The 27505-nt window shown below is 44.6% G+C and overlaps 1 protein-coding gene across 1 annotated transcript in view; it reads right to left on the bottom strand.

Moving 5' to 3' along the window:
• KLHL1 (kelch like family member 1) overlaps window positions 1-19559 on the bottom strand; it is a 244326-nt gene extending 224767 nt beyond the window's left edge. Inside the window, exon 1 of the mRNA XM_048494120.1 lies at window positions 19078-19559. Within this exon, the coding sequence (XP_048350077.1) occupies window positions 19078-19544 (467 nt within the window). The 5' untranslated portion in view covers window positions 19545-19559. The remainder of the gene's footprint in view (window positions 1-19077) is intronic.
• Between the last annotated feature and the right edge of the window lie 7946 nt (window positions 19560-27505).

Raw genomic sequence — 27505 nt, 5'->3', positions numbered from 1 at the left:
CCTGGAAGTCCAAAATTAGATCGTCTTGATTTCATCCAAATGATGCTTCGGAGATTTTGTTTAAAAGTGTGTGTGTGTATATATATATATTTGGTACATTAAAAATGTAAAAACCCCAGCTGTGTAACTATTTAAAATGTGTTGGTAGTAATTGCAATTATCGTTGACAGATGCTAAGGATTTATGTAACAGTCAGCCTTAGATGGAAAGAGAATCCTATCCTTTTTGCCCTATTTAACAAGTAGACAATTATTTTTTAATAAATGTATAATGGTTCTCTGTGAACATATTTCAATCTTGTTATGCTTTTTGTGTTGAGGCACACTTAATGGGATTTGGTACCACTGGGAATCAGGTTACAGCAAGCTCCTATTTGAAAGAGCGGTATATTAAAAAGCTCATGAACAGGGATTGAAGCACAGCATTACATCTTACACTACATCTTTTGTTACGTGTGTGACACTTCCATTGTTGCCTGAGCTTTTGCCATTCATTTTTTAGGAGCTGATATTGTCACTGGGCAATCCAATCTGAATGGGCATCTATGAACAGGCTGTGGGTGCGGTGCCAGGCTGTGCCAATGCATTTGCCCCCTCCGCTGTCGCAAGGGATACCATTGACCAGCCGCCCTCAGCTCTGCAGAGGCAAAACCTGAAAATGGGTGCTGCCTTAGAGGAATGCTGCTGTCCAAACAGATGCCAGCTGTCCAATCAGATGCCAGCTGGGGGGCAGGGCAGGGTGTTCCTGTAGGTGGAGCCAAGTGTAGTAGGCCACTGTAAAGTAGGGGAGGCCACAGCCAGGACATAACTCTGTTAAGCCCTATGGGCAGCTTCCAGGCAGCCTTTGTTGTTGTTATTGGCCCTTTCCCCACTTTCCTTAAGCCCCGCGCTACTCTCCTCAAGTAGCGCGGGGTCCAGCTCCCCTCCCCACTTCAGGGGCGGCGAGAACGCAGCTGCCCCGACGCTGCCTCTCTCCCGCCCCCTCGACGCGTGGAATTCCTGGCACCTTTTGAAATGGCGCCTTTTGACGACCCCGCACAGAGCTTGGGGTCTTAGGGAAGCCAGGGCACACACCAGGAATTGCGCCCGCCGGGAATTGCCCGCAGCAAACCTTGGGCAAAGGTGAGTGGGGAAAGGGCCATTGTTTATTTTAGCTGCCTCCCCACATCATCTGAAGCCCTCTGGAGGCACTGTCCCTGACTGCCCCAGGATCAGGATTGGGATCGAAAAGACACCATTAGTGACCCATGCAGTGAAGTCACAATATGACATTTACTGGGCAGGCTATATTTATGGGTTGTTTTGCCATTGCCTTCCCAAGTCACCTACATTTTACCCCCAGCAGGTCAGGTACTCATTTTAGTTACTTCAGAAGGATGGAAGGCTGAGCTAACCTTAAGCTGGCTCAACCACCTTCCATCAGGATCAAACTCTGTTGTATTGTGTGCACAACCTCTACATCTTAAAAAACCTGGGGGGGGGAGGGAAACAGTTTGATTGAAGAATAAGAGGAGGGAGGGGGAGAAGGAGGAGGGGAGAGGGAGGGGGAAAGGAATTTGGTTTTATATCTCATTTTTCTCATCCATAAAGAATCTCAACATGGTTTACAAACCACTTCCGTTTTTCTCCCCACAACAGACCCCTTGTAACATAGCCACGACCGATAGAGCTCAGAGAGAACTGTGACTTGCCCAAGCTCAAACAGCAGACTTCAAGTGTAGAATTGGGAAAACAAATCCAGTTCACCAGATCAGGGTTCATTGCTGACATGGAGGAATGGGGAATCAAACTCTGTTCTCCAGATAAGAGTCCACCTGCTCTTAACTACTATACCATACTGGGAAGGAAAATGGTGACATGAAAGAAAGAAAGATGTGTACTAGAAGACACAAAATCTCTACCATTTTGCCTACTGAACCTTCCCAAAATTTATTGTGCAAGTCAAACAGAACAACTCACATTGAAAACACCAACAGAGAAAATTTGTGACACTTTTAAAAAAAGAATGCTCTACCACAGTTGCTCTCTTCTCCTTCCCCCATTGTAAGCTCTGTGGGGTGGGGCCTGTCTCTTTGCTTGTTACTCTAATGGAAATAACACCATGGATGACTGCATATGCTACAACATCTAAGACATAAAAACACAGGTACAATTGTGACCACCCCTGTTCCAAACACAATTGCTAAAGGTGCATTCATTCACCTTGGCAAGCAAGTTGTTTTTGTTTGTTTGTTGCTTGAAGGAGCACTTAAAACCCCTCCTATAATATATCAACATTTTAAAATTGCAGGCTGCCATGCACAAAATAGGTTGACCACTGTATGTTATCTTAGATCTCATGTACAGACATCATGTGCTCCAGATATCGCAATTTCCATCCACTGATTTAATTTCTGGAGTCTTTAGAAAGGGTTCTGCAACTAGCCACTTTCAACACTTGGAAAAGGTGTACACCAACTCTACAGTAAGATCTTCCCTGCTTGTTGCAAACTTAATCATTGTTGTTAGAAAGAATGATGGCTATGTAATACTTATCTATTAAACACATCCTTAATTATCAGCTTCCTTGTCCTGCCTTAGAAGTACATTATAGCAGTATCAGTTTGATCACCCCTAGCAGGACTTTTAAAGTTTTTTTTTCCGAAATCCCATATCTATTTATGTAGTGTACTATGGTACGACCCATGCTCATCTAGAAAAAACACACTAAAAGCTTGTTTCCAGTAGGCTACATATTATTTTTCTTTCACAGTTGAAATCATAACAAAACTCTAAAATGGTTTCTGATGGATGAATTCCCATCTAGTGATCTGCATGATTCAAACAGGCTATTCAGCCTGGATATTCTAGTAGACGGAAGTATTTAATGTGGAGCCTCTTGTTTATAATAAAATACCAGAAATCCAAGGAAGAATAATTGCACTTAATGTTTTTTTTCCAAGCCAAAGCTGTGATACTATTGAAGATTTGCTCATTAAGAGCAAGTAAAGATAGCTAAGGGGAAATCGCCTCCATTGTTAGCTAAAACAGTGAAGGAAATGGAAACAGAGGAAGTGAATGACCTGGAAACATCTCTCTCAAATATCAGCAGCACAACCGTTTTAAAATACACTGCACTCCATCAATGTTGAGTGGATTGCAACCTTCAAATGCATAAACAACTATTTTAAACTGTCCATTAACTGATCACTTGTTCTAAGGCCACTAAGTACACAAGCACCATGTTCTTTTGTCAGATACAGATTTTTCATTTTTAAGGGGTTTCAAATGGCACATGCAACTGATTTAAGTGCAGAGGCATAGCTATGGAAAATGGAGCCCGGTGCAAAATCTGAGTTTTGCTACCCCCTCCCCGCCATGTTCGTTTGTAGGTTTTTTTGTATTTTTAGTATTTTTAAAGTTTTAGGCCTGTAGACATGCACGTAGGTAAGGGGGGGGGGTTCTCGGGTTTGAAAACCCCCCCATTCATGTCCGAAGCTCCGCCCACCCGTTTGTGGGTTTTTAAAACATTTTAGTGCTTTTTCGGTTTTTGGCCTGCAGGGGGTGCATTGTTTGGGCTAGCAGCACCAAACTTTCAGGGATTATTTGGGGGACTCTCCTGATGATACCACCCAGGTTTTATGAAGTTTGGTCCAGGGGGTCCAAAGCTATGGACTCCCAAAGGGAGTGCCCCATCCTCCATTGTTTTCAATGGGAGCTAATAGAAGATGAAGGCTACATTTTTGAGGGTCCATAACGTTGGACATCCTGAACCAAACGTCACCAAACCTGGGATGTACTATCAGGAGAGTCTCTTATTGATACCTCCCAGGTTTGGTGAAGTTTGGTCCAGGGAGTCCAACGCTATGGACTCCCAAAGGGAATGCCCCATCCCCCATTTTTTCCAATGGGAGCTAATAGGAGATGGGGGCTACACCTTTGAGGGTCCATAACTTTGGACCCCCTGAACCAAACTTCACCAAACCTGGGTGGTATCATTAAGAGAGACTTCTAAAGATACCCTGAAAGTTTGGTGCTTCTAGCTTAACAATTGCACCCCTGACAGCAGGCACTCCCCCAAATTTCCCCAGATTCTCCATTTAAATCCACCCCCTTCGGCATGGATTTAAAGGGAGAATCTGAGGTCCTCAGTTTAGAAGAAGAAGAAGAGTTTGGATTTATATCCCACCTTTCTCTCCTGTAGGAGACTCAAAGGGGCTTACAATCTCCTTGCCCTTGCTCCCTCACAACAAACACCCTGTGAGGTGGGTGGGGCTGAGAGAGCTCCGAAAAGCTGTGACTAGCCCAAGGTCACCCATCTGGCATGTGTGGGAGTGCACAGGCTAATTTGAATTCCCCAGATAAGCCTCCACAGCTCAAGTGGCAGAGCGGGGAATCAAACCCGGTTCCTCCAGATTAGAATGCACCTACTCTTAACCACTACACCACATTGAAAGTGATGCTGTTTCAGGGTGGGGGATAATCCACCCCAAAACAGCATCACTTTGAATGTTGTTTAACTAGGGACCCCTTAATCCCTTTAAGGTGGATTTAAAAGGAGAATTTGGGCTCTCTAGTTTAAACACCATTGAAAGTGATGCTGTTTGGGGGTGGATTCCAGCATCACAGCGGCTGCCCGGGCCCCCCCCCGCCCCCCCGCAAAACTCAGATTTTGCACCAGGCTCCATTTTCCCTCTATGCCTCTGCCCAGAGGGGAGGGGCAGGGGAGGGCAGGGCAGGGGAGTCTGCCATCCCCGACCTTGGAGAGCTGCTTTTATAAGTGCTAGGCCAGGGGTGGGGCTTGGGGAGGCGTGGCCATGCCCTAGGGGAAGGTGGGGGGTGTGGCCCCCCGAACCCCCCCATAAAAATCTATACCTACGTCCCTGCCTGTAGGGGGTGCAGTTTTTAGGCTAGCAGCATCAAAATTTCAGGGTATCTTTAGGTGACTATTATAATGATACCTCCCAGGTTTGGTGAAGTGTGGTTCAGGGGGTCCAAAGTTATGGACTCTCAAAGGTGTAGCCCCCATCTCCTATTAGCTCCCATTGGAAACAATGGGGGATGGGGGCATCGCCTTTGGGGGACCATAACTTTGGACTCCCTGAACCAAACTTCAGAAAACATGGGTGGTATCATCAGGAGAGTCCACCAAAAACTGTCTGAAATTTTGGTGCTGCTAGCCTAAAATAGTGCCCCCTGCAGGCCAAAAACTGTAAACACTAAAAATGCAAAAAACAAACCTGAAATTTTTGCTGCACCCCATCCCCCTTGTAGCTATGCCTCCGTTTAAGTGCCCGTGTGAACACCTTTTTTTAAAAAAAGTGAAACTTACAAATCTCTAATACAACACAGGAAGTAATTTACCCCCTTCCTCTAAAATAAGGATGTTGTAAGAGGCGTTAAGAAAGCAAGTCAGACATAAGGAGCAGTTATTGGGAATGGCTCATCAGTTTGACACTCAGGTTGATCAGTAATGACATCAAACAGAAATGATCCTGCCAATTGTTCTCCTGTTAAAACTGATGTCATTGCATTAGCTCAAAGGCATAGACTAAAGAAGGCAGACAAGTGTACAGGGAATCCCAAAGGAAAACGGATACAGAAATGCGCCTGGCTCTCACACCATTTTATCCTCTTCTGGCATTGCAGTTTTGACTGAACAGTATGTTAAAGGCATAATTCCATACAGACTCTTTTCTGGCATCCCTCTTTCATTTCTCCATCAAATAGATTTTTCAGGGTTTGGGAAGCCTATTCAATTTTAGCAGCCTGAATAGATCAGAGAAGCTCAATCTCACTGGAGCTCAGAAGCTAAGCAGGTTTGGCCACAATTGGTACTTAGATGGGATACAGTCAAGGAAGACCAGTGTTGCTATGCATAGGAAGGCATTGACAAACTATCTCTGCTGATCTCCTGTCTTGAAAAAAACCCCTGAAGGTGGTCACCATAAATAGGTTATGACTGGACAGCACCTAATGATTATGAACTTCAAGCTTCCAATGGGGTTGACTAGTTGGTGGAAACCAATGTCTCATTTTACCTTGGCTGTTCCTTTTATTCTATAGCTTTGCAGCACTGGTAGCACAGCTAGATACTGGAAGGGATCTTGAGAAGGGACTGTGGCTCAGGGGTAGAACATCTGCTTGGCATGCAGAAGGTCCCAGGTTCAATCCATAGCATCGTCAGTTAAAAGGAAAAGGTAGTCCTTTGAAATTGAGATGGCAGGGATTGAGATGAAAGACCTCTGCCTGAAACTCTGGAGAGCGGCTGTCAGTCAAAGCAGACAGTAATGATCTGGATCTACCTATAGGCTCAAATCCGGTAGCTTCATGTGCACAAAAGCTCTGATTCTTGCAAAGGAAGCAAAATAAAAGAACACCTATATACCCATACAGTTGGCCCACCTTTCTAAGGCATATGATGAAGGGTAATGCATGTGCAGGTAAAAACCACGCAGGTTCTTCCTTCTGCCCTTCAGTGGAATTTCCCCATTTGTACTAATCTGCACCTGACCCCAATTCAAGTCCAATTCAAGTCTTTAAAGCCCTACACAGCTTGGGACAAGGGTGTCTGAAGGACTGTCTTCTCCCATAAGTTATTGCCCAGGAATTAAAAGCACAGGAAGAAGCCCTCCTGGCTGTCCCATCAGTCAATGAGCTTACCTTGCAAGCACACAAGAGATGGCCTTTTCAATGGCAACCCCAACATAATGGAACAACATCCCCAGGGAGTTGTGACTGGTCCCTTCACTTTCTTTTTAAAAATTGTTATTAGTGCTTAAAACTTTTTACATCACCAAAAACACACAAAGAAAAATTCACCAAAGTACCAGGTACATATCGCATAAGAACTCCCAGTTTCCTTTGCACTGAATATTAATGCTAAAAGTATTTTTCCCCATTTGGTCATTAACCACCTAAATAAAACTGGATCTTTAGTGCTACTAATAAAAGTCTCACTTTTCTCTTTTGGTTCTTGTTTTAACAATCCTTAGCCTTCAATCATCATTTTTCCCTTTTTTATCCACAAATTCTATCAAAGGTTTCCAATTGTCTAAAAACTTAATAAAGCTCTTTTCTTTAAGTAATGACGCTAGCTTAGCCCTCTCTGCCAACTCTAATACTTTCAACCACCATTCTTCAATTGTAGATATAGTTGGCCCCCTCGCTGTCAATCTTTAGGATGCAACTGAAGACAGTTTTATTTAGGACTGCATTGGACTGATCTTTTTAAAAAAAATGTTAGCAGTCTGTGATGAATACAGATCCTGAGATGCATTCAGGCAAGTAGAATGCAGACCTTAAAGGATTAAAATTAGAACTCCATGTGATGGGCTGGAGGGAACTGGGGAGGAGGAAGGTTCTTTTGCCAGTGCACAGGAATTCTGCAGGGAGTTCTGGGAAGTTTTGTTCAGGGAAAGGCCTGAGTGGAGAGAGTTCTTTGGAGGAGTTCCATTCATTCACCTGCTCTGAATAAATGGAACTTCATGAATGGAATCACCAGACTGCTCCGTTCTCTGGCAGTGTCCAGAAGGCTCTGAGGAAGAAGAACTCAAAGAGCAGAGAAAGCAAATCTCCACTTTATCCCTGGTTTGAAGCGAGAACACGCTAAAGCTGACTTAGAGTTGTTGTTGTTGTTGTTGTTGTTGTTGTTGTTACTTATTCAATTTGGTATACCGCCCCATCCCCGGAGGGCTCTGGGCGGTGTACAATATCAACATAAAATACAATTTTTGATATTTGAGGCTCTCTAAAGGGGAAAATCAGTGGGCTACTTATTGGAGTAGTGATCGTGGAAAAAAGAAATGGGGTGAATTTTTACTTTTTTGTACAAAAGTAAGAAAATTAGAGAAAGATCCAGCTCAGGAAAATCACTCTGTGACCAAGACAGGATTGTCTTTGGAGAGTGTGCGAGGTAGAATCAGATTAGGAAAAGAAGCACTACTGTTGGTTTTGAAACAACTTCATTTATTTATGTAATGAAACATCCCATGTGGAAGCCTTAGATTGTAACAAGAGAGAGAGAGAGAGAGAGAGGCTGAACTCAAGTAAAAGAGAACTCAGAGAAAGGCTGAATGCTAGTAAAGTTATAACTTGTGTCAAACACAGCAGCAAACTGCAGCCTGCTTTTAACTATGGCCAACACAATAAACTTACTACTAAAACTATAAACCAACTTGCTAATTTAACTGATTACAGTTAATTTGGAAACATTTTAACCTTGCCAACATCTTTTTGTGTTCCTGAAAATAATTTTTTTTTAAAAAAACCTCTTGGGTTCGTTTAACTTTTGAAAGCACCAAAAGCCTCTTGTTGCCTTTATTAATTTTAGGAAGTCTGACAGGAAAAGAAAAGGGTTTGGGGACTTTGATCTTTATAGGATAATCCTCTGTCTCCACTGAGCAGTTTCTTATTCTCTAATGTAGTTCACTCATGTTTGTAAGGTGGGAAATCAATATCCATTTACGCTACTTCAGTGCCAAAAACAGTCAGTGGCTGCTCAGTGAACCCTCACAGTGACAGTGGAAATTTTGGCAGGAAAACTCCTGAAAACACTTTGCCAGCACAAGGCAGAGGAAGTCATCTTACAGTCCTAATTGGAGTTTTTAAATTATAATTTATTATGAGTTTAAATAATTGTTTTTATGGTGTTTTACAGGGGTTTTTTTAATGTTCTAAGGTGCTTTGAGTTCCACAAGGGAGAAAAGTGGGTAAACAATGTTTAAATAAAGACAGCTGTGAATCACCCACCGGCTGCGGTTGCCTCTGGGGGGTGGGACGGGTGGAGCAAAGGTGACCGCTTCCGCTTAACTGAGGGCAGAAGCGAAGCCCGGGCTATGTGGGGCAAGGGCTGACGTCACCAGGAGGGGAGGGCGGATTGATCCTTTAAAGGGGAAGCCCTCCTTTGTTCTGGCCATGTGCTTCGGCCAGCCAGCGATTTGCCCACCTACCTTTCCCTGGGTTTATTCGGTTGTTGCATCTTTTCTGTCATAGCCATTTGGCGGTGGCGCATGGGTAATGATCTGGAAGTGCCGATGGCGGCAAGAGGCAACCGCCCTGCCGAACTGGCAAATGGGGATCACTTCTTGCCAGGAGCGTCCGCCCGGCAGAGCCCTTCAGCGGAGCTTAGTCCAATACAGGGCATCCGCCCATTGGAGCTTCGCTATGAAGCAGACAGGCCAGATCAAGACCCATGCTAAGCCTCACACTTCTGTTTTTAGTTGGCTAATAAAATGGCTATGGCCAAAATGTTTATCCCAGCAAGTGTCCAGTGTGGTTATTGGAGAGGATTCACCCTGGTGGTTCCCACCCTCAGAAGGCAAACACTTACCATAACTAAGGCGAAGCAATTGCAGGAGAAATGTAGCCAATCAGGCAGGAACTAACACCAGGCACCTGGATTGCCCTATCTGCCCTGTAAAAGCATCTTGGTTCTGGTCTGCATTTTTAAGAACCACAGTCTGGAACTCTTCTGCTAACTGCAAAATATATAGTCCTGCCAAAGGAATGGATTCATACAACTTTGATGCCAGATGCAGCCAGCTGGCTCAAGCCGTTTCTTCTGCATTTCATGTATGTGAGGTCCATTATGGGTGGAACACTTAACTCGGGTCTCTTAGCTGTGTAGTGGGGCTGTGGTGTGGTCTCCTTGCAGTTCTCGGTTTACACACGAGGAGGCATTCACTGCCTCCTCCACAGCTGCATGCTGAAGTCTAAACAGGCCTTTGCTTTTCCTGGTTCTCTTAACTCCACCCCCCACCCCCCATCCCGGTGATCACACCCAGTAGTTGCAGGATAAAAAGCTTTGTTAAAATGCAATTATATCGATATACCTATGATCGCAGTTATATCAATATTGTAGCCCCTTTCCAAAAATAACCCCCCAAGAGAGAGACACAAAGCAATTCCGAGAACCACATTCTGCTGAAGAACGTCCTAGAACTGATAGCTCTCCCCCCACTTCACATGCCCACAAACACAAACATACTTCCTGGTTTTCAAATGCAATAAAAACAGCAACTTTGCAGTGATTCTTTCTTTACATCAATATATTTAATAGTAAAAACTGAAGTAATAACTCTGAAAAGGGGGAAGGAGAGAAGAGTGGGAGGAGCTGATGGTGGGTGGAGGGAAGATGTCCAGGGCAAAGCTATGGTCACTGGCAAATCTTCCCTGTTTTGGCAGCAAAGAAAATTAAAGTCATCCTTAAAGTAGGTGCAGGGAGAATGGAAATTGAAAGCGGGGCTCAGGGAAATACATCCATGCAAGAAATCTTGCTGTGATGGACGTTCATCCCTGCTGTGCAGCAGAGACCTGGTACATAATGGGCCTAAGTCATTTGGCTCAATTTAACATTTTATCCCCATCCAAAGGGCACTGGCTGCTGGAGACGGCACCACTGCCATGCTGTTGCACTACCTCCAGAGGGCGTTCATGCAGCATGGGGAGGCAGGGAAAAAGAAAAATTCCCCAGCTGCCTGAAAAACGCTCTATTGCCCAAAATGGAGTAATGGCTCCTGAAAGAGTGGTTTAACTCCAGATCCTGCGCTGTGGCATTCCTGGCACCAAAGCTCAGATGGAAGTCAATGGCACCTGATTGGACACCACTCTAGCCCCATGGTACTCCCCACTTCTGGGCTTCACCATTGCAAAGCTGTTGGGCAGGTGGAAACCAGCATCCTTGCCCTCTCTACCAGCAGGGGTGCTCCTTACACCAATGGAGGGGCAAAGAATGCCAGTGCAAGCCCACATTGCACCTGAATGGTGATTTGCCCACCCCTTTGGATTGGACCATTTATTACATTAGTTTCCATGCTAATTCATCATTGTCAAAAGAAGCATAATTTCCAGTAACCTCAGGCTAATTTGCATGTCACTTGTAGAAATACATATATTTGTCAGGAAGCATAGCATGCAATTTCATAAATAAATATACGAATATATGCAGAGATATTAGGCAGTGTAGCGAACAAGCCTTCTGGTTAATTACAGTAAAAGCTTGCATGTGCAGATAGAAAGAGATAGTGTGGAGGGATATCAAGATGGGTCCCTCCAGTATTCAGATCCAGCAGAGTGTCATAGTTAGTGCCAGACTAGAATCTGCGGGAACCAGGTTCGAATCCCAACTCTGCCCCAGAATCTTACTGAGTGAGCTTGGGCCAGTCAAATTCTCATGGGAGGTTGTTCTGAGGACTAAATAGGAGAAAGGAGAACATTGCAAGCCACTAGGGGTGCACATTGAAAAGAGAAAAAAATAGGCATAACCAAACAAATCAAAAGAAAAGATAACTAAGAGAAAGATTTGGTGAAATAAGTGATCAGAATTCAGTGTCTGGCTTCACAGAATTCAGGATTCTCAGGGGAGTCAGGGGAGAGAATATCAGCTCTATAGGTCTAATGAGTGTTATGAGATCTGTGCCTTTAAGAGGGGCAGAGTTAAGAGAGCCAGTAAATAGAGACCTGTTGAGACTAGCTGCAGGGAGGCCTCCTCATGTGTAAACAGAGAAATGCAAGGAGATCACACTTCAGCCCCACCATGCAGCTAAAAGACTTAAGGTAAAAGTTCCATGAGTAATGGACCATTGATGGGTTGAGAATTGGTGGAGATACCATCACCCAGCTAACATTGTGTGTGTGCGGGTGCACGTGTGCATGCGTGCATGTCAGTGGCGTAACTAGGCAAACTGGAGCCCTGGGCAAAACCTGAGTTTGATGCCCCCCCCAGGCGCGTGCCCAATGCAACGCGCACCCCACCCTTGTAGCTACGCCCAGTGGCGTATCTAGGCAAACTGGAGTTTGGCGCCCCCCATGGGCAGCCACCCTCCCCCCACTGTGACCAAGCAATGATTTGTTACACCAGGTTGTTTCAAAGTCACCATCACATTATAGAACATGCCCCAACTCACAAATCTGAACACAGCAATAAGCCATGCCACACAACAGAAATAATTTTTTGAAAACATTTTCAAAATGCTTTCAAAATGTTTTATTACTGCTATGAAAACAATTTATGGTGTTGTATCCAGTCCCCACGATTGGGGGAAACAGCATCACTTTCATTGTATCAAAGGAGAATCTGAGCTCCTTAGTTTAAACAAGTGATGCTGGAATCCACCCGCAAACAGCATCATTTTCAATGGTGTTTCAACTAGGGAGCTCAGATTCTCCTTTTAAATCCACCTTAAAGGGAGAATCTGGGATTCCCAGTTTAAACTACATTGAAAGTGATGCTATTTTGGGGTTGATTCTCCCCCACCCTGAAACAGCATCACTTTCAATGTTTAAACTGGGGACCTCAGATTCTCCCTTTAAATCCATGTCAAAGGCCGGGGGATTTAAAAAGAAAATCTGGGGAAATTTGGGAGGTGCCTGCTGTCAGGGGTGCAATTGTTAATCTAGCAGCACCAAACTTTCAGGGTATCTTTAGGAGACTCTCCTAACGATACCAACCAGGTTTGGTGAAGTTTGGTTCAGGGGGTCCAAAGTTATGGACCCTCAAAGGTGTAGCCCCCATCTTCTGTTAGCTCCCATTGGAAACAATGGATGATGGGGCACCCCCTTTGGGAGTCCATAGCTTTGGACCCCCTAGACCAAACTTCACAAAACCTGGGTAATAGCATCAGGAGAGTCTCCCGAAACATCCCTGAAATTTTGGTGCTGCTAGCCTAAAAACTACGCCCTCTGCAGGCCAAAAATGGAAAAACACTGAAAATACAAAAAATCCCACAAACGAACCTGCAGTTTTTGCGCCCCCCACAGGGCTGCGCCCAGGGCAACTGCCCACTTTGCCCAATGGGAGGAACGCCTCTGGTGCATGTGGATTTTAAAGGATGCTGCACTATTCCTATATACAAGGAGCTAACACTTGTAGCATTTAGGAAAGGACATATAGATTTTTTTAAAAAAAAATGGCAATTAAAATTTTAAAAGAATTTAAAAATTTGGCAGGACCATCCAGTCCAGCCCCATGTGTAATACAGGATGACATAAAGTATCTCTGAAAAATAATCATCCAATGTCTGCTTAAACAGCTTTGAGGAGGAAGAACCCACAACATCCCAGGCACTTGATTCCATCACTGAACTGCCCTTATTGTAAAAAAGTTTTCACAATATCCCACCATATCTCCCCACCTGTAATTTAAACACACTATAATAAGCCCTATCTTCCACTACCAACTGAAATAGCACCCTATGCTCCTCTGAATGACAGTCCTTCTGATATCTAAAAGGAGTAATCATATCCCTTCTCAAAACCTCTTCTCTCAGTTTTTGAAGCCTTTTTTCCAAAGGTCTCTGAACCCCAATCATTCTCATTACTGACTTATGCCTGTGCTCCAGGGCAGATTCCGCATGGGTCAAAAACAGCAGTGTGAAAATGATGTGAAAATGGTGTAAACTCTTTTACACCATTTTAAAACATTTTACACCATTGTCACATTGTTTTCATACTCCTGTTTTGGGTCTATGCAGAATCTGCTTAAGGTTTCTATGGCCCTCCTATGAAAATACCTCCAGAACTGGAGACAGTATTTCAAATGGGGTCTGGCCAGTGCAGTACTATCACATCTTGTGTCCCAAACATTAGCATCAGCTGATATACCTTAAAATCACATTTGCCTTATTTGCTGCTACATCACACTGGCTACCCAATCAATTTGCAGTCCACCAAAAAACCCAAGATTCCATTCATACATGCTACTGCTCAGAAGAATATTCTTCCATCTGGCATGTGTGCAAAAAAATAAACCCTGACATTTATCCTTATAAATTACACCTTATTCAAATCTGCCCATTAGCTTGGCTCCACCCCAAAATCTAAGTCTAATGACAGATATCCCTACTTCCTAGACTTATGGTGAGGGAAACTAAGTATATCTGAAGTCTATTTTTTTATTTATTTATTTATACTTTCAGCTTTTATACCGCCCTGTCCCCGAGGGGCTCCGGGGACATCTATCATACTTCTTTAAAACATTGTTATTAATAGACACATTGCAGTAGCATTTAAAAAGGTCCCATGGATGATTCAGATCACCCTGGCTCGGAAGCAGAACTGGAAATCCCTTGGATGTTTAAAAATTGGATACTAGCACCAAATAACTTTTAGAATGTGTTCAACTCAGCACAGGACTGGTGCTCAAAGTTTGGTCTGGGGCCAAACTTGAGCACTTTAAAATCTCCTTGGCTTCAGTGGGAATGATGTAAGCCTGTGAAACCAGCTGAAGCTTAGAAGCGCTGAACTTTAGATGGGTTGCGCCTGTCGATGCCAAACCATCAGCAATCTTTTCACAGCCCTGCTTTTGAAATTCAGTCACCAGAGAAGCACGATAAATTCGAGCCTATTAAAGTCAGTAGAAGAAAATGGAAATGGAGTTTCCGGTCTGTTAGTTCTATATACTGAGAGAAGCAGAGATATTTTCTCTGTTTGGATTTCCCAGCAAAAGAAAATACAAAAAGATTGCTGTAATGCATGGAACAGAAAGTATGATAGTCCTGAGTAGTTATACTGTTGGATGCCCTCTTAAGTATATATGCTTAGAAATGTCCCACTGAATTAAGTGATACTTCTCCCTAGTGCATGCATATATGACTGTGGCTTCAGCATCTTTACTCAGAAAAACAATGCAATTCCTTCTAAGTCCACTGAAAAAGGATTGCTTAGGATTCTGCTGTGAAATTCAATGGAAGGTACTCACTAGTAGAGAGCACTGAAGCCTCAAGACAACCAATGGATTCCAAAAGAACTACCAAATGATTTGCAGGGACACCAACGGGACCAAAATCTTACAGGTCCAAAACAAAACAGTATATGTTTGCTATTGAGGGGTTTCTGCCATATTATTGCTTTTAACCAACACATCAGTTTTCAGTGTGATACATCTAGCAGCTCTTTATGAAAATCCGTAGGAAACAGTGCTTCTCTTAACTTTCTGGAAGACAGAAACCCACTCAACAAACTTTTAGCATGAGCAAATGGAATTCAATAAATTTCCCAACAGAATGGAATGTCAGACTACACAGAGAAGCACACTGAAATCCACAAGCACATGGACAATTTCAACAGAAAGGAAGAAACCATGAAAATGAACAAAAATTTGGCTACCACTACTTAAAAACACTAGAATCAAGACAATGGTTAGTGAACACCACCCAGACACAGGATGTCTCCAGGCAGGAAGCAATCAAATGGAATAAAATGCCAGGCAACAACTATGCAGATGCCCTCACTAATTGATTATGCAATTTCATTGTTATTTACATATGCTAAAATGGGTGGACTCCACTCAACGCATGCAGATCACACTTCCTAACTGCACCCTTTACACTTGTTAACCAGTGCAAATGGTCCTTTCTCCCACCCTGGACATTCCACAGGTATATATACACCACTTGCTTTACTATTGTCAGATCCTCTGAAGATACCAGCCATAGATGCAGGTGAAACATCAGGAGAAAATGCTACTGGAACATGGCCACACAGCCCGGAAACCCCACAACACCCCAGAATGGAGCTATTTCAGAATTTCTAGTTAACTCACTGTGACTCTAGGGTGTGTGGGGTGGAAGTCTGCTGTGGCATGGCTATATTTAAATTCCCAGGTAGATCTCAATTTACATGCTAATGCCTTATGCTGAATGAGACCATGGGTCTATCAAGATCAGTATTGGCAGCCGCTCTCTAGGGTCTTTCAAAGTACCTACAACCTGACTCCCTTAGCTGCAGATGGCAGAGACTGAATCTGGGACATAGTGCCCAGCAATTAGGTATTCTACCACTGAGCCAACAGCTTCTCTGATCTGAAAAGGCAGAAGTTAATTTCAAAGTGAAAGAATATCAAGTAGAAGTTTGCCCTCTGCCTTTTAAATCCTAGGCAGGTGGGAAGAGAACTATGTTAGTTACTTCAATAGCAGAAAAGCCAAGAAAATGGACCCAGATGTTCACCCCCACCCTCCACCCCCTAATAACATGAGCACAGAGTTCTAATCTCACAGTCCAATGCTATGCATGGGTACTAAGGAATTCAAATGTACTATATTTTTTCATTATAAGCTCCCAAGGTCCTGAGCTCAGTGTTGGTGCTGAAATGACTTCTGAGGCAAGGCTGATCATACCTCATATGTATATGTTTGTAAAGTGCCTGTCAAGTCCCAACTGATTTCTAGCAAGGTGTTTGCCATTGCCTATCTTCATGTGGATGAGAGAGTTCTGAGAGAACTGTATTTGACCCAAGCTCATATCATGTTATACAAGTTTGACAAATGGGCTTTACAGTAGTCACAGGCTACAATCCTAAGAACACATGGGACTTACTTCTGAGCAGATCTGCTTAGGATTGCTCCCAAAGCAACTGCTGGTTGGAACAGTATACAACTGAATCACTCTTCATGCCATAGCCTATGCCAGCTAGCTTAAAAAAAACACACCCTCCCGTTTGGGAAAAAGAAATCAGGCATTGATCCAAAGCGAGCTACTTTTTAGGCATATAACTTCAAACGAATTGCAAACCAGGTCTGCAGCCCACCCACTCCCGCAGCTGAAACCACACAAAGCCCTAGCTTGTAGATTCAGAATGTGTTGCATTCATACTAGGTGCCTACAGAGAACTCAAAAATCTTCTGAAACAATTATGCAGAACTGTAGAGAGAATCTCCTCTCCCTCCATCCCCCACCTCCTGCCAATGTGCATCCCGCAGCTTTAGTTCCATGCTTTAAATTGCAGTCCACTCGTCTTCTCCCTCAGACTCCCTGTATTTTGTTTTGCCCTTTTCTCATCCCTTTATGAATCCAACCACCCTTCCCCATCCACCCCTTTCTTTTTGCAATAAACATTTTTATTAAGATGTTTTTGGGCTTCACTAGGTGCAATCTATTTCTCTGGAATTGTCTTCAGTCTGTTTCTTTGGGATTCCCTTACTTTCTTCCCCTTGTGCTAGACTGCACAGGTGCTACCAAGTTGCTTATAAGTTAATTTGTTGTTGCTCTGGTACAGTGCTGGAAGAGCTCATTCTCAGCAGGACAGTCTAGATGTTCTCAGGAGGTATTGAGTGGAGGGAGTAGGCTACCAGAGTACTTTCCAGGGACCTTTGGTCTAAGGGAGTTTCCCAGCATTGAAAGTCACCATTTTCCACTTCTTACTGTAACAACTGGAGTTGCAATAGGATTTTCAGGACAAGTCCAGGTACAATTACTTCTGTGTCAGCCGACACTGTGTACTGAAGCAGTACCCGTTCAGCACTCAAAAGACTCTTCCAACCCACTGACATAGTTCAGGAAACACTTCAGTCCCACCTTAGGGACACAAAGCTTGTCCCTACCCAAGTTTCATTGAGCAAAAACTTCCACTGAACTTGCAAAGGCTGCAATCCTTTGCATGCTTGCCTAGTGCTAAACCCTGCTAAACACTACAACTTTGACTTCCGAGGAAGCAAGAGAGGTTTCTGTGAGGTTGCAATTCTGTGCCTATTTGGGAGAAAGGTTCATTTTCAAGTTGACATGACATTTGCCCCAAATTAATGGATCAGGTCCCCCCACACCAAATATACACAGAACTGCAATCTTACAACCCAGTCCTACCAATGAGTACCATATCTGAGAGCTAGGTTGAAATTAAATCAAAACAGTTTATGGCTAAACATTGTGCTGGTCTATAGTTGTAATTAATAAACTGAACTGAACTGAAACATTAGGAAAAGGTTTCTGACAGAGCCGTTCCTTGATGGAATGGACTTCCTTGGGAAGTGGTGGACTCTCTTCCTTTGGAGGTTTTCAAGCAGGGGCTATGTGGTCATCTGACAGCAAGACTGATTCTACTATCCAAAGCAGATAATGAGAGAGATGGAAGGATGGGTTGCTCAAGGTAATGCCAATTGCCCCTTTGGGGTCAAGATGGAATTTTCCTCCAGGCCAGATTGGCCAGGGATCCTGTAAGTTTCCTACCTTCCTCTGGGCATAGAGTAGGGTTTACTAGGAGAAGGGGGAGGGAAGATAGTTGTGAATGTCCTGCACTGTGCAGTGGTTGGTCTAGATGACCACTGAGGTGCCTTCCTAATGTACGTTTCTATGAATTTCTGCAAATAAATGTAATGAAGTCTTTCCAAGTTCACAAGGAAATGGACAAATGGCTAGAGGGGATGGATGGGACCATATTCTGATGCATGTATGGACTTCTGTCCACACAGCACAAAGGATAAAAGATGCTGTTGGCCAACTTTGCAGGTAGCCATATTATGCCAAAGTAAACTCCTTAAAAAAAATGCCGTGCAATACTGCCAGGTGAAACTGTTTGCAAATTGAGATTTTTATTCAGCAAAAAAGGGGGGCCATTCTCTTTGTGTGTAGAATGCACAATGCACACCATTTAAAATCAACTCCAAACAGTGCAGGCTTTCAAGTTCACAAACACTCTTCATCAGGTTAGACTTTTATGGGTGAGCGGGGAATGTATGCAATGTTCATTCCCTTCATTTTTGTGCATGTACTATATTTATTTGAAGGAAATTCTGACTGCAGGGTATCCCCCTCCCCCAAAACTTACGCACACAACAAATTCTTGCTGTAGCTTTATGTGAATTTACCTTGCCCTGCCCTGGGTGGCCTAGGCTAGCCTGATCTTGTCAGATCCAGGATACTAAGCAGCATCAGCCCTGGTTGGTACTTAGATGGGAAACCAGCAAAGAGGGAGTGCTGTCAACACCCCTTGTCTTGAAAATTCTATGGAGTCGCCATGAGATGACTGGGTGCCCATGAGGTTTTCAAGACAAGATCAGTTCACAGAGATTTATTTAGTGGTCTCCCCATCCAAGTACTAACTAGGGCTGACCCAGCTTAAACTCTCTTATTTTTATGAAAGAGGGGGAAATGTAGCCTTCCATTGGAGTCAGAACTATGCTCTTCAGCACACAGCCCCACAAAGAGTTCTGGTGAACTCTAAAGTTTGCTCACTGTTACGGTGTTCTGTGGGTTGATCTGAATCGAAAGCGGAACTGGAGGTGGGAGGAGGTCGTGAGGTGAGCTGCAGGCGGGCAAGCGAGAGAGCCCTTTGGAGCCAACCTTCTCCGAGAAGTCCCCCCAGCAGCCCTACCTGTCCGCCACCGACTGCCCGCCGCCCTCCGAGCCGGGCGCGGGCTCCGCCTTGACCTCGCGCAGCACCAGCGTGGTCTCCTGCGGGCGCGTCCAGTCGGACCCCTCCTCCAGGGACTCCACGTAGAAGACCGTGCGGGGAGCCGCTGGGGGATGGCCAGCCTGCTCGCCCACCCCATGGAGGAGCCGGGTCGCGGACAGCGAGGTCCCATTCCGGGGCGACGCCGAGGAGGAGGCGGGAGGCGGCAGCGCGGCGGCGGCCGAGGAAGACGAGGACGACGAGGAAGAGGCTTTCTTCCAGAAGGCGCCGCTGGTCCGCTCCTGATTCTTCAGCAAGCGGCTCTGGCTGGGCCCCCAGTGCTCGAAGCTGCCGCTGTCCTGCTGCAAACAGCCGCCCGCCGGGCTGGCCGGGTGGCTGAAGAGTTTCCAGCGGAGGCGGAGGATGTGTTTCACGTCAAAGTCCTTCCTGCCCGAGTTGGACATGGTGAGGCGCCGGGCGGGCTCCAGGAAAGGGACGAAATGAGCTCCTCCAGAGCCAAGGAAGCTCTTCGTGGGGACAGGCAGCCGATACGGAAGAAGAAGGCGAGCCCCCCACCCCTCCAAATAAGGTAGGAGCGATGCGCAAAATAGGTCTCCCCCAGTGCCGAAGACGGAGGGTGAGAACAGCGCGGATCGGCGGACGAGATGAAGCGGGTCCTTCCCCTCTGAAACGTTCCAGCTCCGCCAGCCTCTTGCCGCTGTTCGTTGGTGCTGAAGCGGGCGGCGAGCGCCTGGAGTTCTCCCTCGCCTTCAACCAGTCAGGCAGACTCCGGCTTCCTCGGGCTCCCTTCGACGCCTTGCCGCTGTCCGAGGTACTGAAGAGTGCGGAGGGTGCCTGGAGTTCTCCCTCGCCTTCAACCCAGCCAGGCAGGCTCCGGCTTCTTCGGGCTCCCTCTTCCACCCGCTTGCCGCTGACCTCGGTGCTGAAGAGTGCCAGGAGTTCTCCCTCTCCTTCAGCCCCCAAGCTGGTCTCCAGCGTCTTCGGGTTCCTTTCGCCACCTGTTCGGCGCTGTCCGTGGTTCTGAAGAGAGCGGCGACCGCCCGGAGTTTTCCCTCCGCCTCAGCCAGCCGGCGTCTTCTTTCGCCTGCCGCTGTCCGTGGTGCTGAAGCGTGTGGCAGGCGCCTGGAGTTATTCCTCTCCCTCAACAAACCAGGGGAGGAGGAAGGCACGGAGGCGGGAGGGAGAGAGGAGGAATAATAACGCGTTAAAGTTGTACAGCCTTGAAGAGCACCAGCCAAAAAATAAAAAAAAATAAAAAGAGAGGGAGACCAAGCAGGGTTGCTTTGGGAGGCAGGCTCGATTAGATCTCCTCTCACTCGTCTGGCTGTCAAGGTCTTTGCTGCACTGTTTTCTCTCTACTTGACACAAGTGGTTGAGTTCTATAAAAACTGAATCTTACACCCCAGCCTTTGTCTCTTATATTGACATCATTCGCTAACCTAGTTATCTCTGAGAAGTCAGAAGACTTCTGTGTGAATCTCCAGTTGAATTTCCCCCCAAAGAAGCTCATGAATTCAAGTAATTTTGGGAAAGTTCTGAAGAATTTGGGAAGTTTCAGTGGTCACTTTGCAAACCTGTAGATACAACAATGATGGAAGGTGTTTTTATTGTGTCACCTGAGTTGTGTCCAGAACAGTTTTTCAAAGTTGTTTGTGGACTGTAGGCACCTAGGATGGTCTCAAATGGTTGAGATCGAGATGATTTAGTTTCTAGTCCTGTTATGGGACAAATACCCTTTTTCCTTGTACTGGCAGATGATCTCCTCTGGATATGGAAACAGTCCCCTGCTGATTTCCTTAAATCAGTAGAGTGGACCATGCCATCTTTGAGCTGTTTTGGAGCAAACTTTTGAGTTGTTTGGAACAAGCTTACAGAGTGACCAATACTGCCCTCTGCTTTTTGTGTATATGTTATGTGCCATCAAGTCACTTCCAACTTACAGTGACCCCAAGAACTAAATACCTCCAAAATGTCCCATAACTAACAACCTTGCAGAGGTCTTCTAGCCTGAAGACTGGGGAGTTCATTATTGAGTCCCTCCAACTCATGTAAGGCTTTCTCTTTTTCTTACTACATGCAGTTTGCTGCCATTATTGACCTTCTCTTTATGAAACATGGAAAACATGAAACATGAAACTTGGGAACTGATTTTTGGGGTATGTCAAGGGTCTCTGATTTTATCAGTGGCCTTCATAAGAATATATAGAATTTAGATATTTGTAGTCATCACTACATAGATGGGTACAATCAGCATATTTCTTTGCCTAACCTCCCAGCTGCAGCTATCACCATCCTCAAAGGCAGGCTCTGGCCTAGTGGATGAAGGTTGAACCCAGGAAAGATATGAGTGATTGTTGATTGGAAAGACACACTGTCTTGAGAAGACTGATCTACCTAGGCTGGTGACTTTGTCTGAACCCAGCCTTGCTTTTTGAAGAATCAGGTTGGTGCTGTGGCCAAAAGCATGAGATCCTCCAGCCAAGATCCTCCAGCAAACCTCTATGGCAGAGTGGGGATTTGAACCTGGATCTCTCAGATCTAAATCCAATACTCCAACCACTGGATCATATTTTGCTTACTATTTTTTCCAGATAAATAAAGGACTTCAGACAGACTTGAGGTGGTTGACTTAGACTAAGTCTGAAGAGATCCGGGTTTGAGTCCTCATCCAGCCTTGAAGCTCAGTGGGTGTCCTTGGTCTAATCACCTTCTAACCTACCTTGTACGGAATTTTTTGCAAAATAAAATGAGGCAGGAAGACTGTGAATACTACTTAGAATTCCTTGCAGAAGTGGGGGATAAGGATGTAAGGGATAGGGGATAGATCCCCAACAAAAATAGGTCTTCTGTAATGTTCTCAGATGGGTAAAGTGGCTCCTGGTGTCACAATGGACACTCACTGTGCAATTCTAAGAACACTTTCCAGGGAGTAAGCCCAAATAAACAAATTTATGAAGGATTCTGATTAGACCTGCTAAGCATTGTTCTCATAAAGCTTAAACTTCCACTGTTGTACAAAAAGACTGGATTAAAAAAATCATGTTTCAAACCACAAAAGATGATTTCTCAGAACGTATCTTTTCTCACCAACTCTTTGACACAATACACTGTCCAAATATTTTTATAAACAATTAACAGTGCAATCCTGAGTGGAGCTATACCCTTCTAAGACTATTGACTTCAATGGAATCAAAAGGGTGTAACACTGATCAGGACTGCACTGTAAAACTAAGTGAACTTGTGCTCTTGGTACCCATGCCAAATCACTTTGCTTAAAAGCATTACTTGACCTGTTTCCCTAACATTGATACATTTATGGTGAACAACTGAGGAGGGGGGCATTTTTAAGATTAACAAGGTTTGTTTTACTTTTTTACATTCGAATCTGGTGGAGCATTTTGCCCTGCACTCCCCCACTCACAAAAATATGAAAAGGTGTATCTCTGGTTAGGTATGATACAGTGTGCTTGATGTCCTTCTCTGGAAAGGAGACATGGAACAAGTGTGGCAGATCTAAAATCATTGCAGCTTTGTATGATCATACACGTTTGTTCATGTAAGTGTGAAAATATATAAAGCTTTCCTGTTGAACGCCTTCCCACCACAACTCTATAAAACAGTAAAGGTGCACTCTGTACTCTTAAGATAGTTACAGAAGTTAGCTATGTTAGTGTGGAGTAGAACAGCTAGATTTCAGTCCAGTAGCACCTTAGAGACCAACATCTTTCATAAATGACCTGGAAGTAGGGGTGGGTAGCGTGGTGGCCAAGTTTGCAGATGATACCAAATTATGTAGTGTGGTGAGAACCGCAAAGGATTGCGAAGAGCTCCAAGCGGACCTTGATAAATTAGGTGAATGGGATAGGAAATGGCAAATGCAGTTCAATGTAGCAAAATGTAAAGTGATGCACATAGGGGCAAAAAATCCAAACTTCACATACACGCTACAGGGGTCAGTGCTATCAGTCACAGACCAGGAAAGGGATTTGGGCCTGCCTTTGAAGCTGCTGATAGTTCCATGGGAATGCTCGAAGCTCAATGCATGGCAGCTGTGAAAAGAGGCTTGAAACTCTATGCTGGGGATAATTAGGAAAAGGAATTGAGAATAAAACTGCAAAGATTGTCATGCCCTTATATATAAAAGCAGTGGTGCGACCGCTACATTCTGGAGTACTGTGTTCAGTTCTGGTCGCCACATCTCAAAAAGGATATTGAAGAGATAGAAAAAGTGCAGAGAAGGGCAATGAGGATGACTGAGGGACTGGAGCACCTTCCTTATGAGGAGAGGCTGCAGCATTTGGGACTCTTTAGTTTGGAGAGGAGACGTCTGAGGGGGGATATGATTGAAGTCTATAAAATTATGCATGGAGTAGAAAATGTTGACAGAGAGAAATTTTTCTCTCTTTTCCACAATACTAGAACCAGGGGGCATACATTGAAAATGCTGGGGGAAAGAATTAGGACTGATAAAAGGAAACACTTCTTCACGCAACGTGTGATTGGTGTTTGGAATATGCTGCCACAGGAGGTGGTGATGGCCACTAACCTGGATAGCTTTAAAGGGGGCTTGGACAGATTTATGGAGGAGAAGTCGATTTATGGCTACCAATCTTGATCCTCTTTGATCTGAGATTGCAAATGCCTTAACAGTTCAGGTGCTCGGGAGCAGCAGCCGCAGAAGGCCATTACTTTCACATCCTGCACGTGAGCTTCCAAAGGCACCTGGTGGGCCACTGCGAGTAGCAGAGAGCTGGACTAGATGGAATCTGGTCTGATCCAGCTGCCTTGTTCTTATGTTCTTATGTTCTTATCTTTGGGCAAGCCAATATAGGTTGCTTAGAGTGGGAAGAGATCTCCATACCAACTTGCATCTGACAAAAGAGGGGCAAGGCATGTCTTTTATTATTATTATTATTTATTCAATTTGGTATACCGCCCCATCCCCAGAGGGCTCTGGGCAGTGTACAACATGATCAGCATAAAATACAAATAACAAGAGGAGCGAGTAAATAACAACCAATAGTTTACCTAACATTAAGAAGTCAGCCCCATAAACTCTAAAATATTAATTTAAAACAGCAATTGCTACATTAAATTGGCGTCCCGCAAAAACCCTTAAGTATCCTCCTAACAAGGAGGAGGGGGCACGATGGGTCCCAAAGATGTGAAGAGACTCTCAAACAGGAGAACAGAGGGGGCACAATTCAGCGACTGGTCTCTCCAAAGGCCCAGTGGAACAACTTAGTCTTACAGGCCCTGCGGAAATCGCTGAGGTCCCGCAGGGCCCAGACAGCTGGAGGAAGAATGTTCCACCAGGCCGGGGCCAGAGCCGTAAAGGCCCTGGTTCAAGTGGAGGCCAGTCACATCATCAAGGGCCAGAGACTTCCAGTAGGTTTATTTATTTATTTTATTAGATTTTTATACCGCCCCATCCCCGAAGGGCCGAGTAGGGACATATGGGGTAATGCAGTCTCGAAGGTACGAAGGTCCCAAGCCGCGTAAGGCCTTAAAGGTCAACACCCACACCTTGAAGATGATTCTGAATTCAACTGGGAGCCAATGAGTAACTGAGTAACACATACTGTTATACTTAGTAACAGATGCAAAGTTACACATTGCAGACTTCTGCAAAAGGTGTTCTGTAGTCTTCTGCCTCTGCCTTCTTCTTGCAGGCACATCTGCCTGCCCTGGGCAGGAGGAGGCATTGCATGCCTCCAATAGGAAATGCACATAGTAACTGAAAGGCTTAGTTTTGGCTGTCACTTTAATATATGTAGATACTGTTGAGCACTCGGGAGGCTCAGTGGCAATGGAGACATTTTCCTAGGGATGTTTACTCACTGAAGGGAGCAGGTTGCTTAGAGTGGGCTATGCAACTGGGATATAATTACAGAATGAATGGCTTCGTGGTTAGGAGAGAAGCAGGGGGAACTGCATTGCATGGCATCAGCTTCCAGCTCGTAAATCATCATCTAAAATGCATGAAAAACTGTAGGCAATAAAAGGAAACACAGTGGTGGCAAACCAGCTTCCTCAATGAAATTAGATAGTTGGCAGGGTAGTCCTAGACCCTTCTGAGCCCATGCACTTCAATAGGGTGGAACTCTGCTTGGGAATGCACTATTGAAGAAAGGAGAAATAAATCCTACATGGGAAAAGGATATAAAATTCAGATTTGAAGTCTACTTGGGTTTAAAGAAGTTTTTATTCCTCCTTTCAAGCACAATCAAAAGAATAGTGCACTACAGTCAAAAGGACTGTAGGATTCCCAGAGTTGGGAATATTTGTGCTCTTCTTTGTGCAGAATTCATATGCGAATCACAGGCATTTTTGCACCCTGGCTAAGAAGAAGAAGAGTTGGCTTTTATAATCCTTTCCCTCCACTTTTAATGAATCTCAAAGCACCTTGCAATCACTTTCCCTTCCCCTCCTGACCACATACACCTTGTGAGATAGGTGAGGCTGACAGAGTTTTGAGAGACGTCACCCAACAGGCTTTATGTGTAGTTATGGGAAACAAACCCAGTTCACCAGATTAGCGTGCACCACTTCTAACCACTACACCACTCTAGCTAACAGTTCTGGCTCTCTTTTGACTTAGCAAGCAGGTAGTAAAGTGCTATACTTTTCCCAAGACAAAACTCCCTGTTTTAGCAGAACAAAAATCCAGGTCACAAGGCCTATTTTCAAGGGAAGGAAAATCACTGTGGTGCATTTTAAATATTGATTTATGTCATAACAACTAGACTGTAAAATCCCTCACACCATGGTTTTTGTTCTTGCCACTTAGTGGTAAAACAAGACAAAAAGCACTTTAAAAAACAAATAGTAATGACATAACTATCTGACTCCTCAATCCCCTGTTGCAAGCCCCACTTAAATTTAGAGCCTCTAAGCATCATGGTGCTCTTCCACAGCTCCCATTCACTTCTGTGGTGATTGCTTAGAAGAGATCATCCATGGATCATGTCCTAACAGGTGAGAGAACACAGTTGAAGCTTTGTCAGTCCACTGGGAAATCTTAGGAACAATCCTAAGCAGATACACTCAGAAGGAAATGAAACCTCCAGTATAGCTTACTCACTGGAAAGTGTCCTTTTTTTGCAGCCTTTGGGACCAAACTTGCGGTTCCATCCAAAGGGCTGTGCACTCGGACACAGTGCCGCAGCCACCCCAAGAGGGTTTCCAGAAGGATGGGGAGGTTAAAAACACAAAACAGCCTCCCCAGTGCCAGAAAGCTCCCATTGGGCTTAATGGACTTACACCACTGAGAAGGTGGCATAAGTCCTCAGTGCTGGCCACCAGGTTAGCAGGGACAATGGCTGGATAGAAGCTGACTACTCTCACTACACTAGTTGCAGGAGTGCAAGGATGCTGGTTTGGCATTCAGTACAGCATTCCACCATTGTGGAGGACTATGGTGGCCTCCTGCCAGCAAATCTGCCTCTCTGCCCGGGGAAGTGTCATAGGGAAGACAAATCTGCCAGCGCAGCCCTGTGCTACTTCCAGTGAAAGCTTCAAACCCCACCCCCTGGATGGGATTGTGACTTCACTTTTGAAAGCAATATTTATTTTTGAAAGTTAAAAGTCAGACACATTCTCATATCCAATTTTCACTGGATGGTAAAAGAAAAAAATCAATATGCAGTTTCAGAAGTCTATGTTGGACACTAAAATAGATTTTTCTTTTCATCTGTATAGCACCAAAAAAAATTTGAAAACACCAAGGTAGTGCACAGCATTCCTCTCCTGTCCAGAACCATCAAGTCTGATGACTTTAATCCTATGGAAAAGTTCTGTACTCATTAGGTAGCCAATGCCAGGAAGCATGAGTCCTCTTGCATAATGGCTTCCATATGTGAATGATCAATGGTTCTCAGTGGTCCCTCACCCAACCAGAAGTACCTAAACAGCAGGAAATGCATGCATATAACGTGTTCAATTGATCCAAGCCATTGGGTTTAACTTGCAATGTATGGCCATGAGCATTATTCAAGGGTAGAATGTTAAAACAATTCAATTGCATTATATTGTCACAGACTTTCATGGCTAGAATCAACTGGCCAATGTGCATTTTTTTGGGCTGGGTGACCATGATCTGGTAGTTTTTGCACTTAACGTTTCACTCACATCTATGACTGGAATTTTCAGAGGCATGTCACGGTAAGAAGGCCATGGAGAGAAACACATATTACCATGGCATTGTCAGGGGGATCCTATCTAGGTGATTGAGATCCATTCCCCGGAACTGTACAACTGCTTAAAATAACAGATTACTGCTGCTAGAAATATATATGTAACCAGCCTGCTATATGTATCCACTACCATCTGTTCATTCTTTCCTTGATCTTTACTTTATGGCTTTACATGCTTTGTAGACATCTAGGCTTCCCTTGGTACCTCT

Source organism: Sphaerodactylus townsendi, linkage group LG04 (genome assembly GCF_021028975.2).
Source record: "Sphaerodactylus townsendi isolate TG3544 linkage group LG04, MPM_Stown_v2.3, whole genome shotgun sequence".
In the NCBI taxonomy this organism is placed as follows: Eukaryota; Metazoa; Chordata; class Lepidosauria; order Squamata; family Sphaerodactylidae; genus Sphaerodactylus; species Sphaerodactylus townsendi.
The sequence above is the reverse complement of the archived record's forward strand: the minus strand, read 5'-3'. Positions and strand labels throughout refer to the sequence as shown.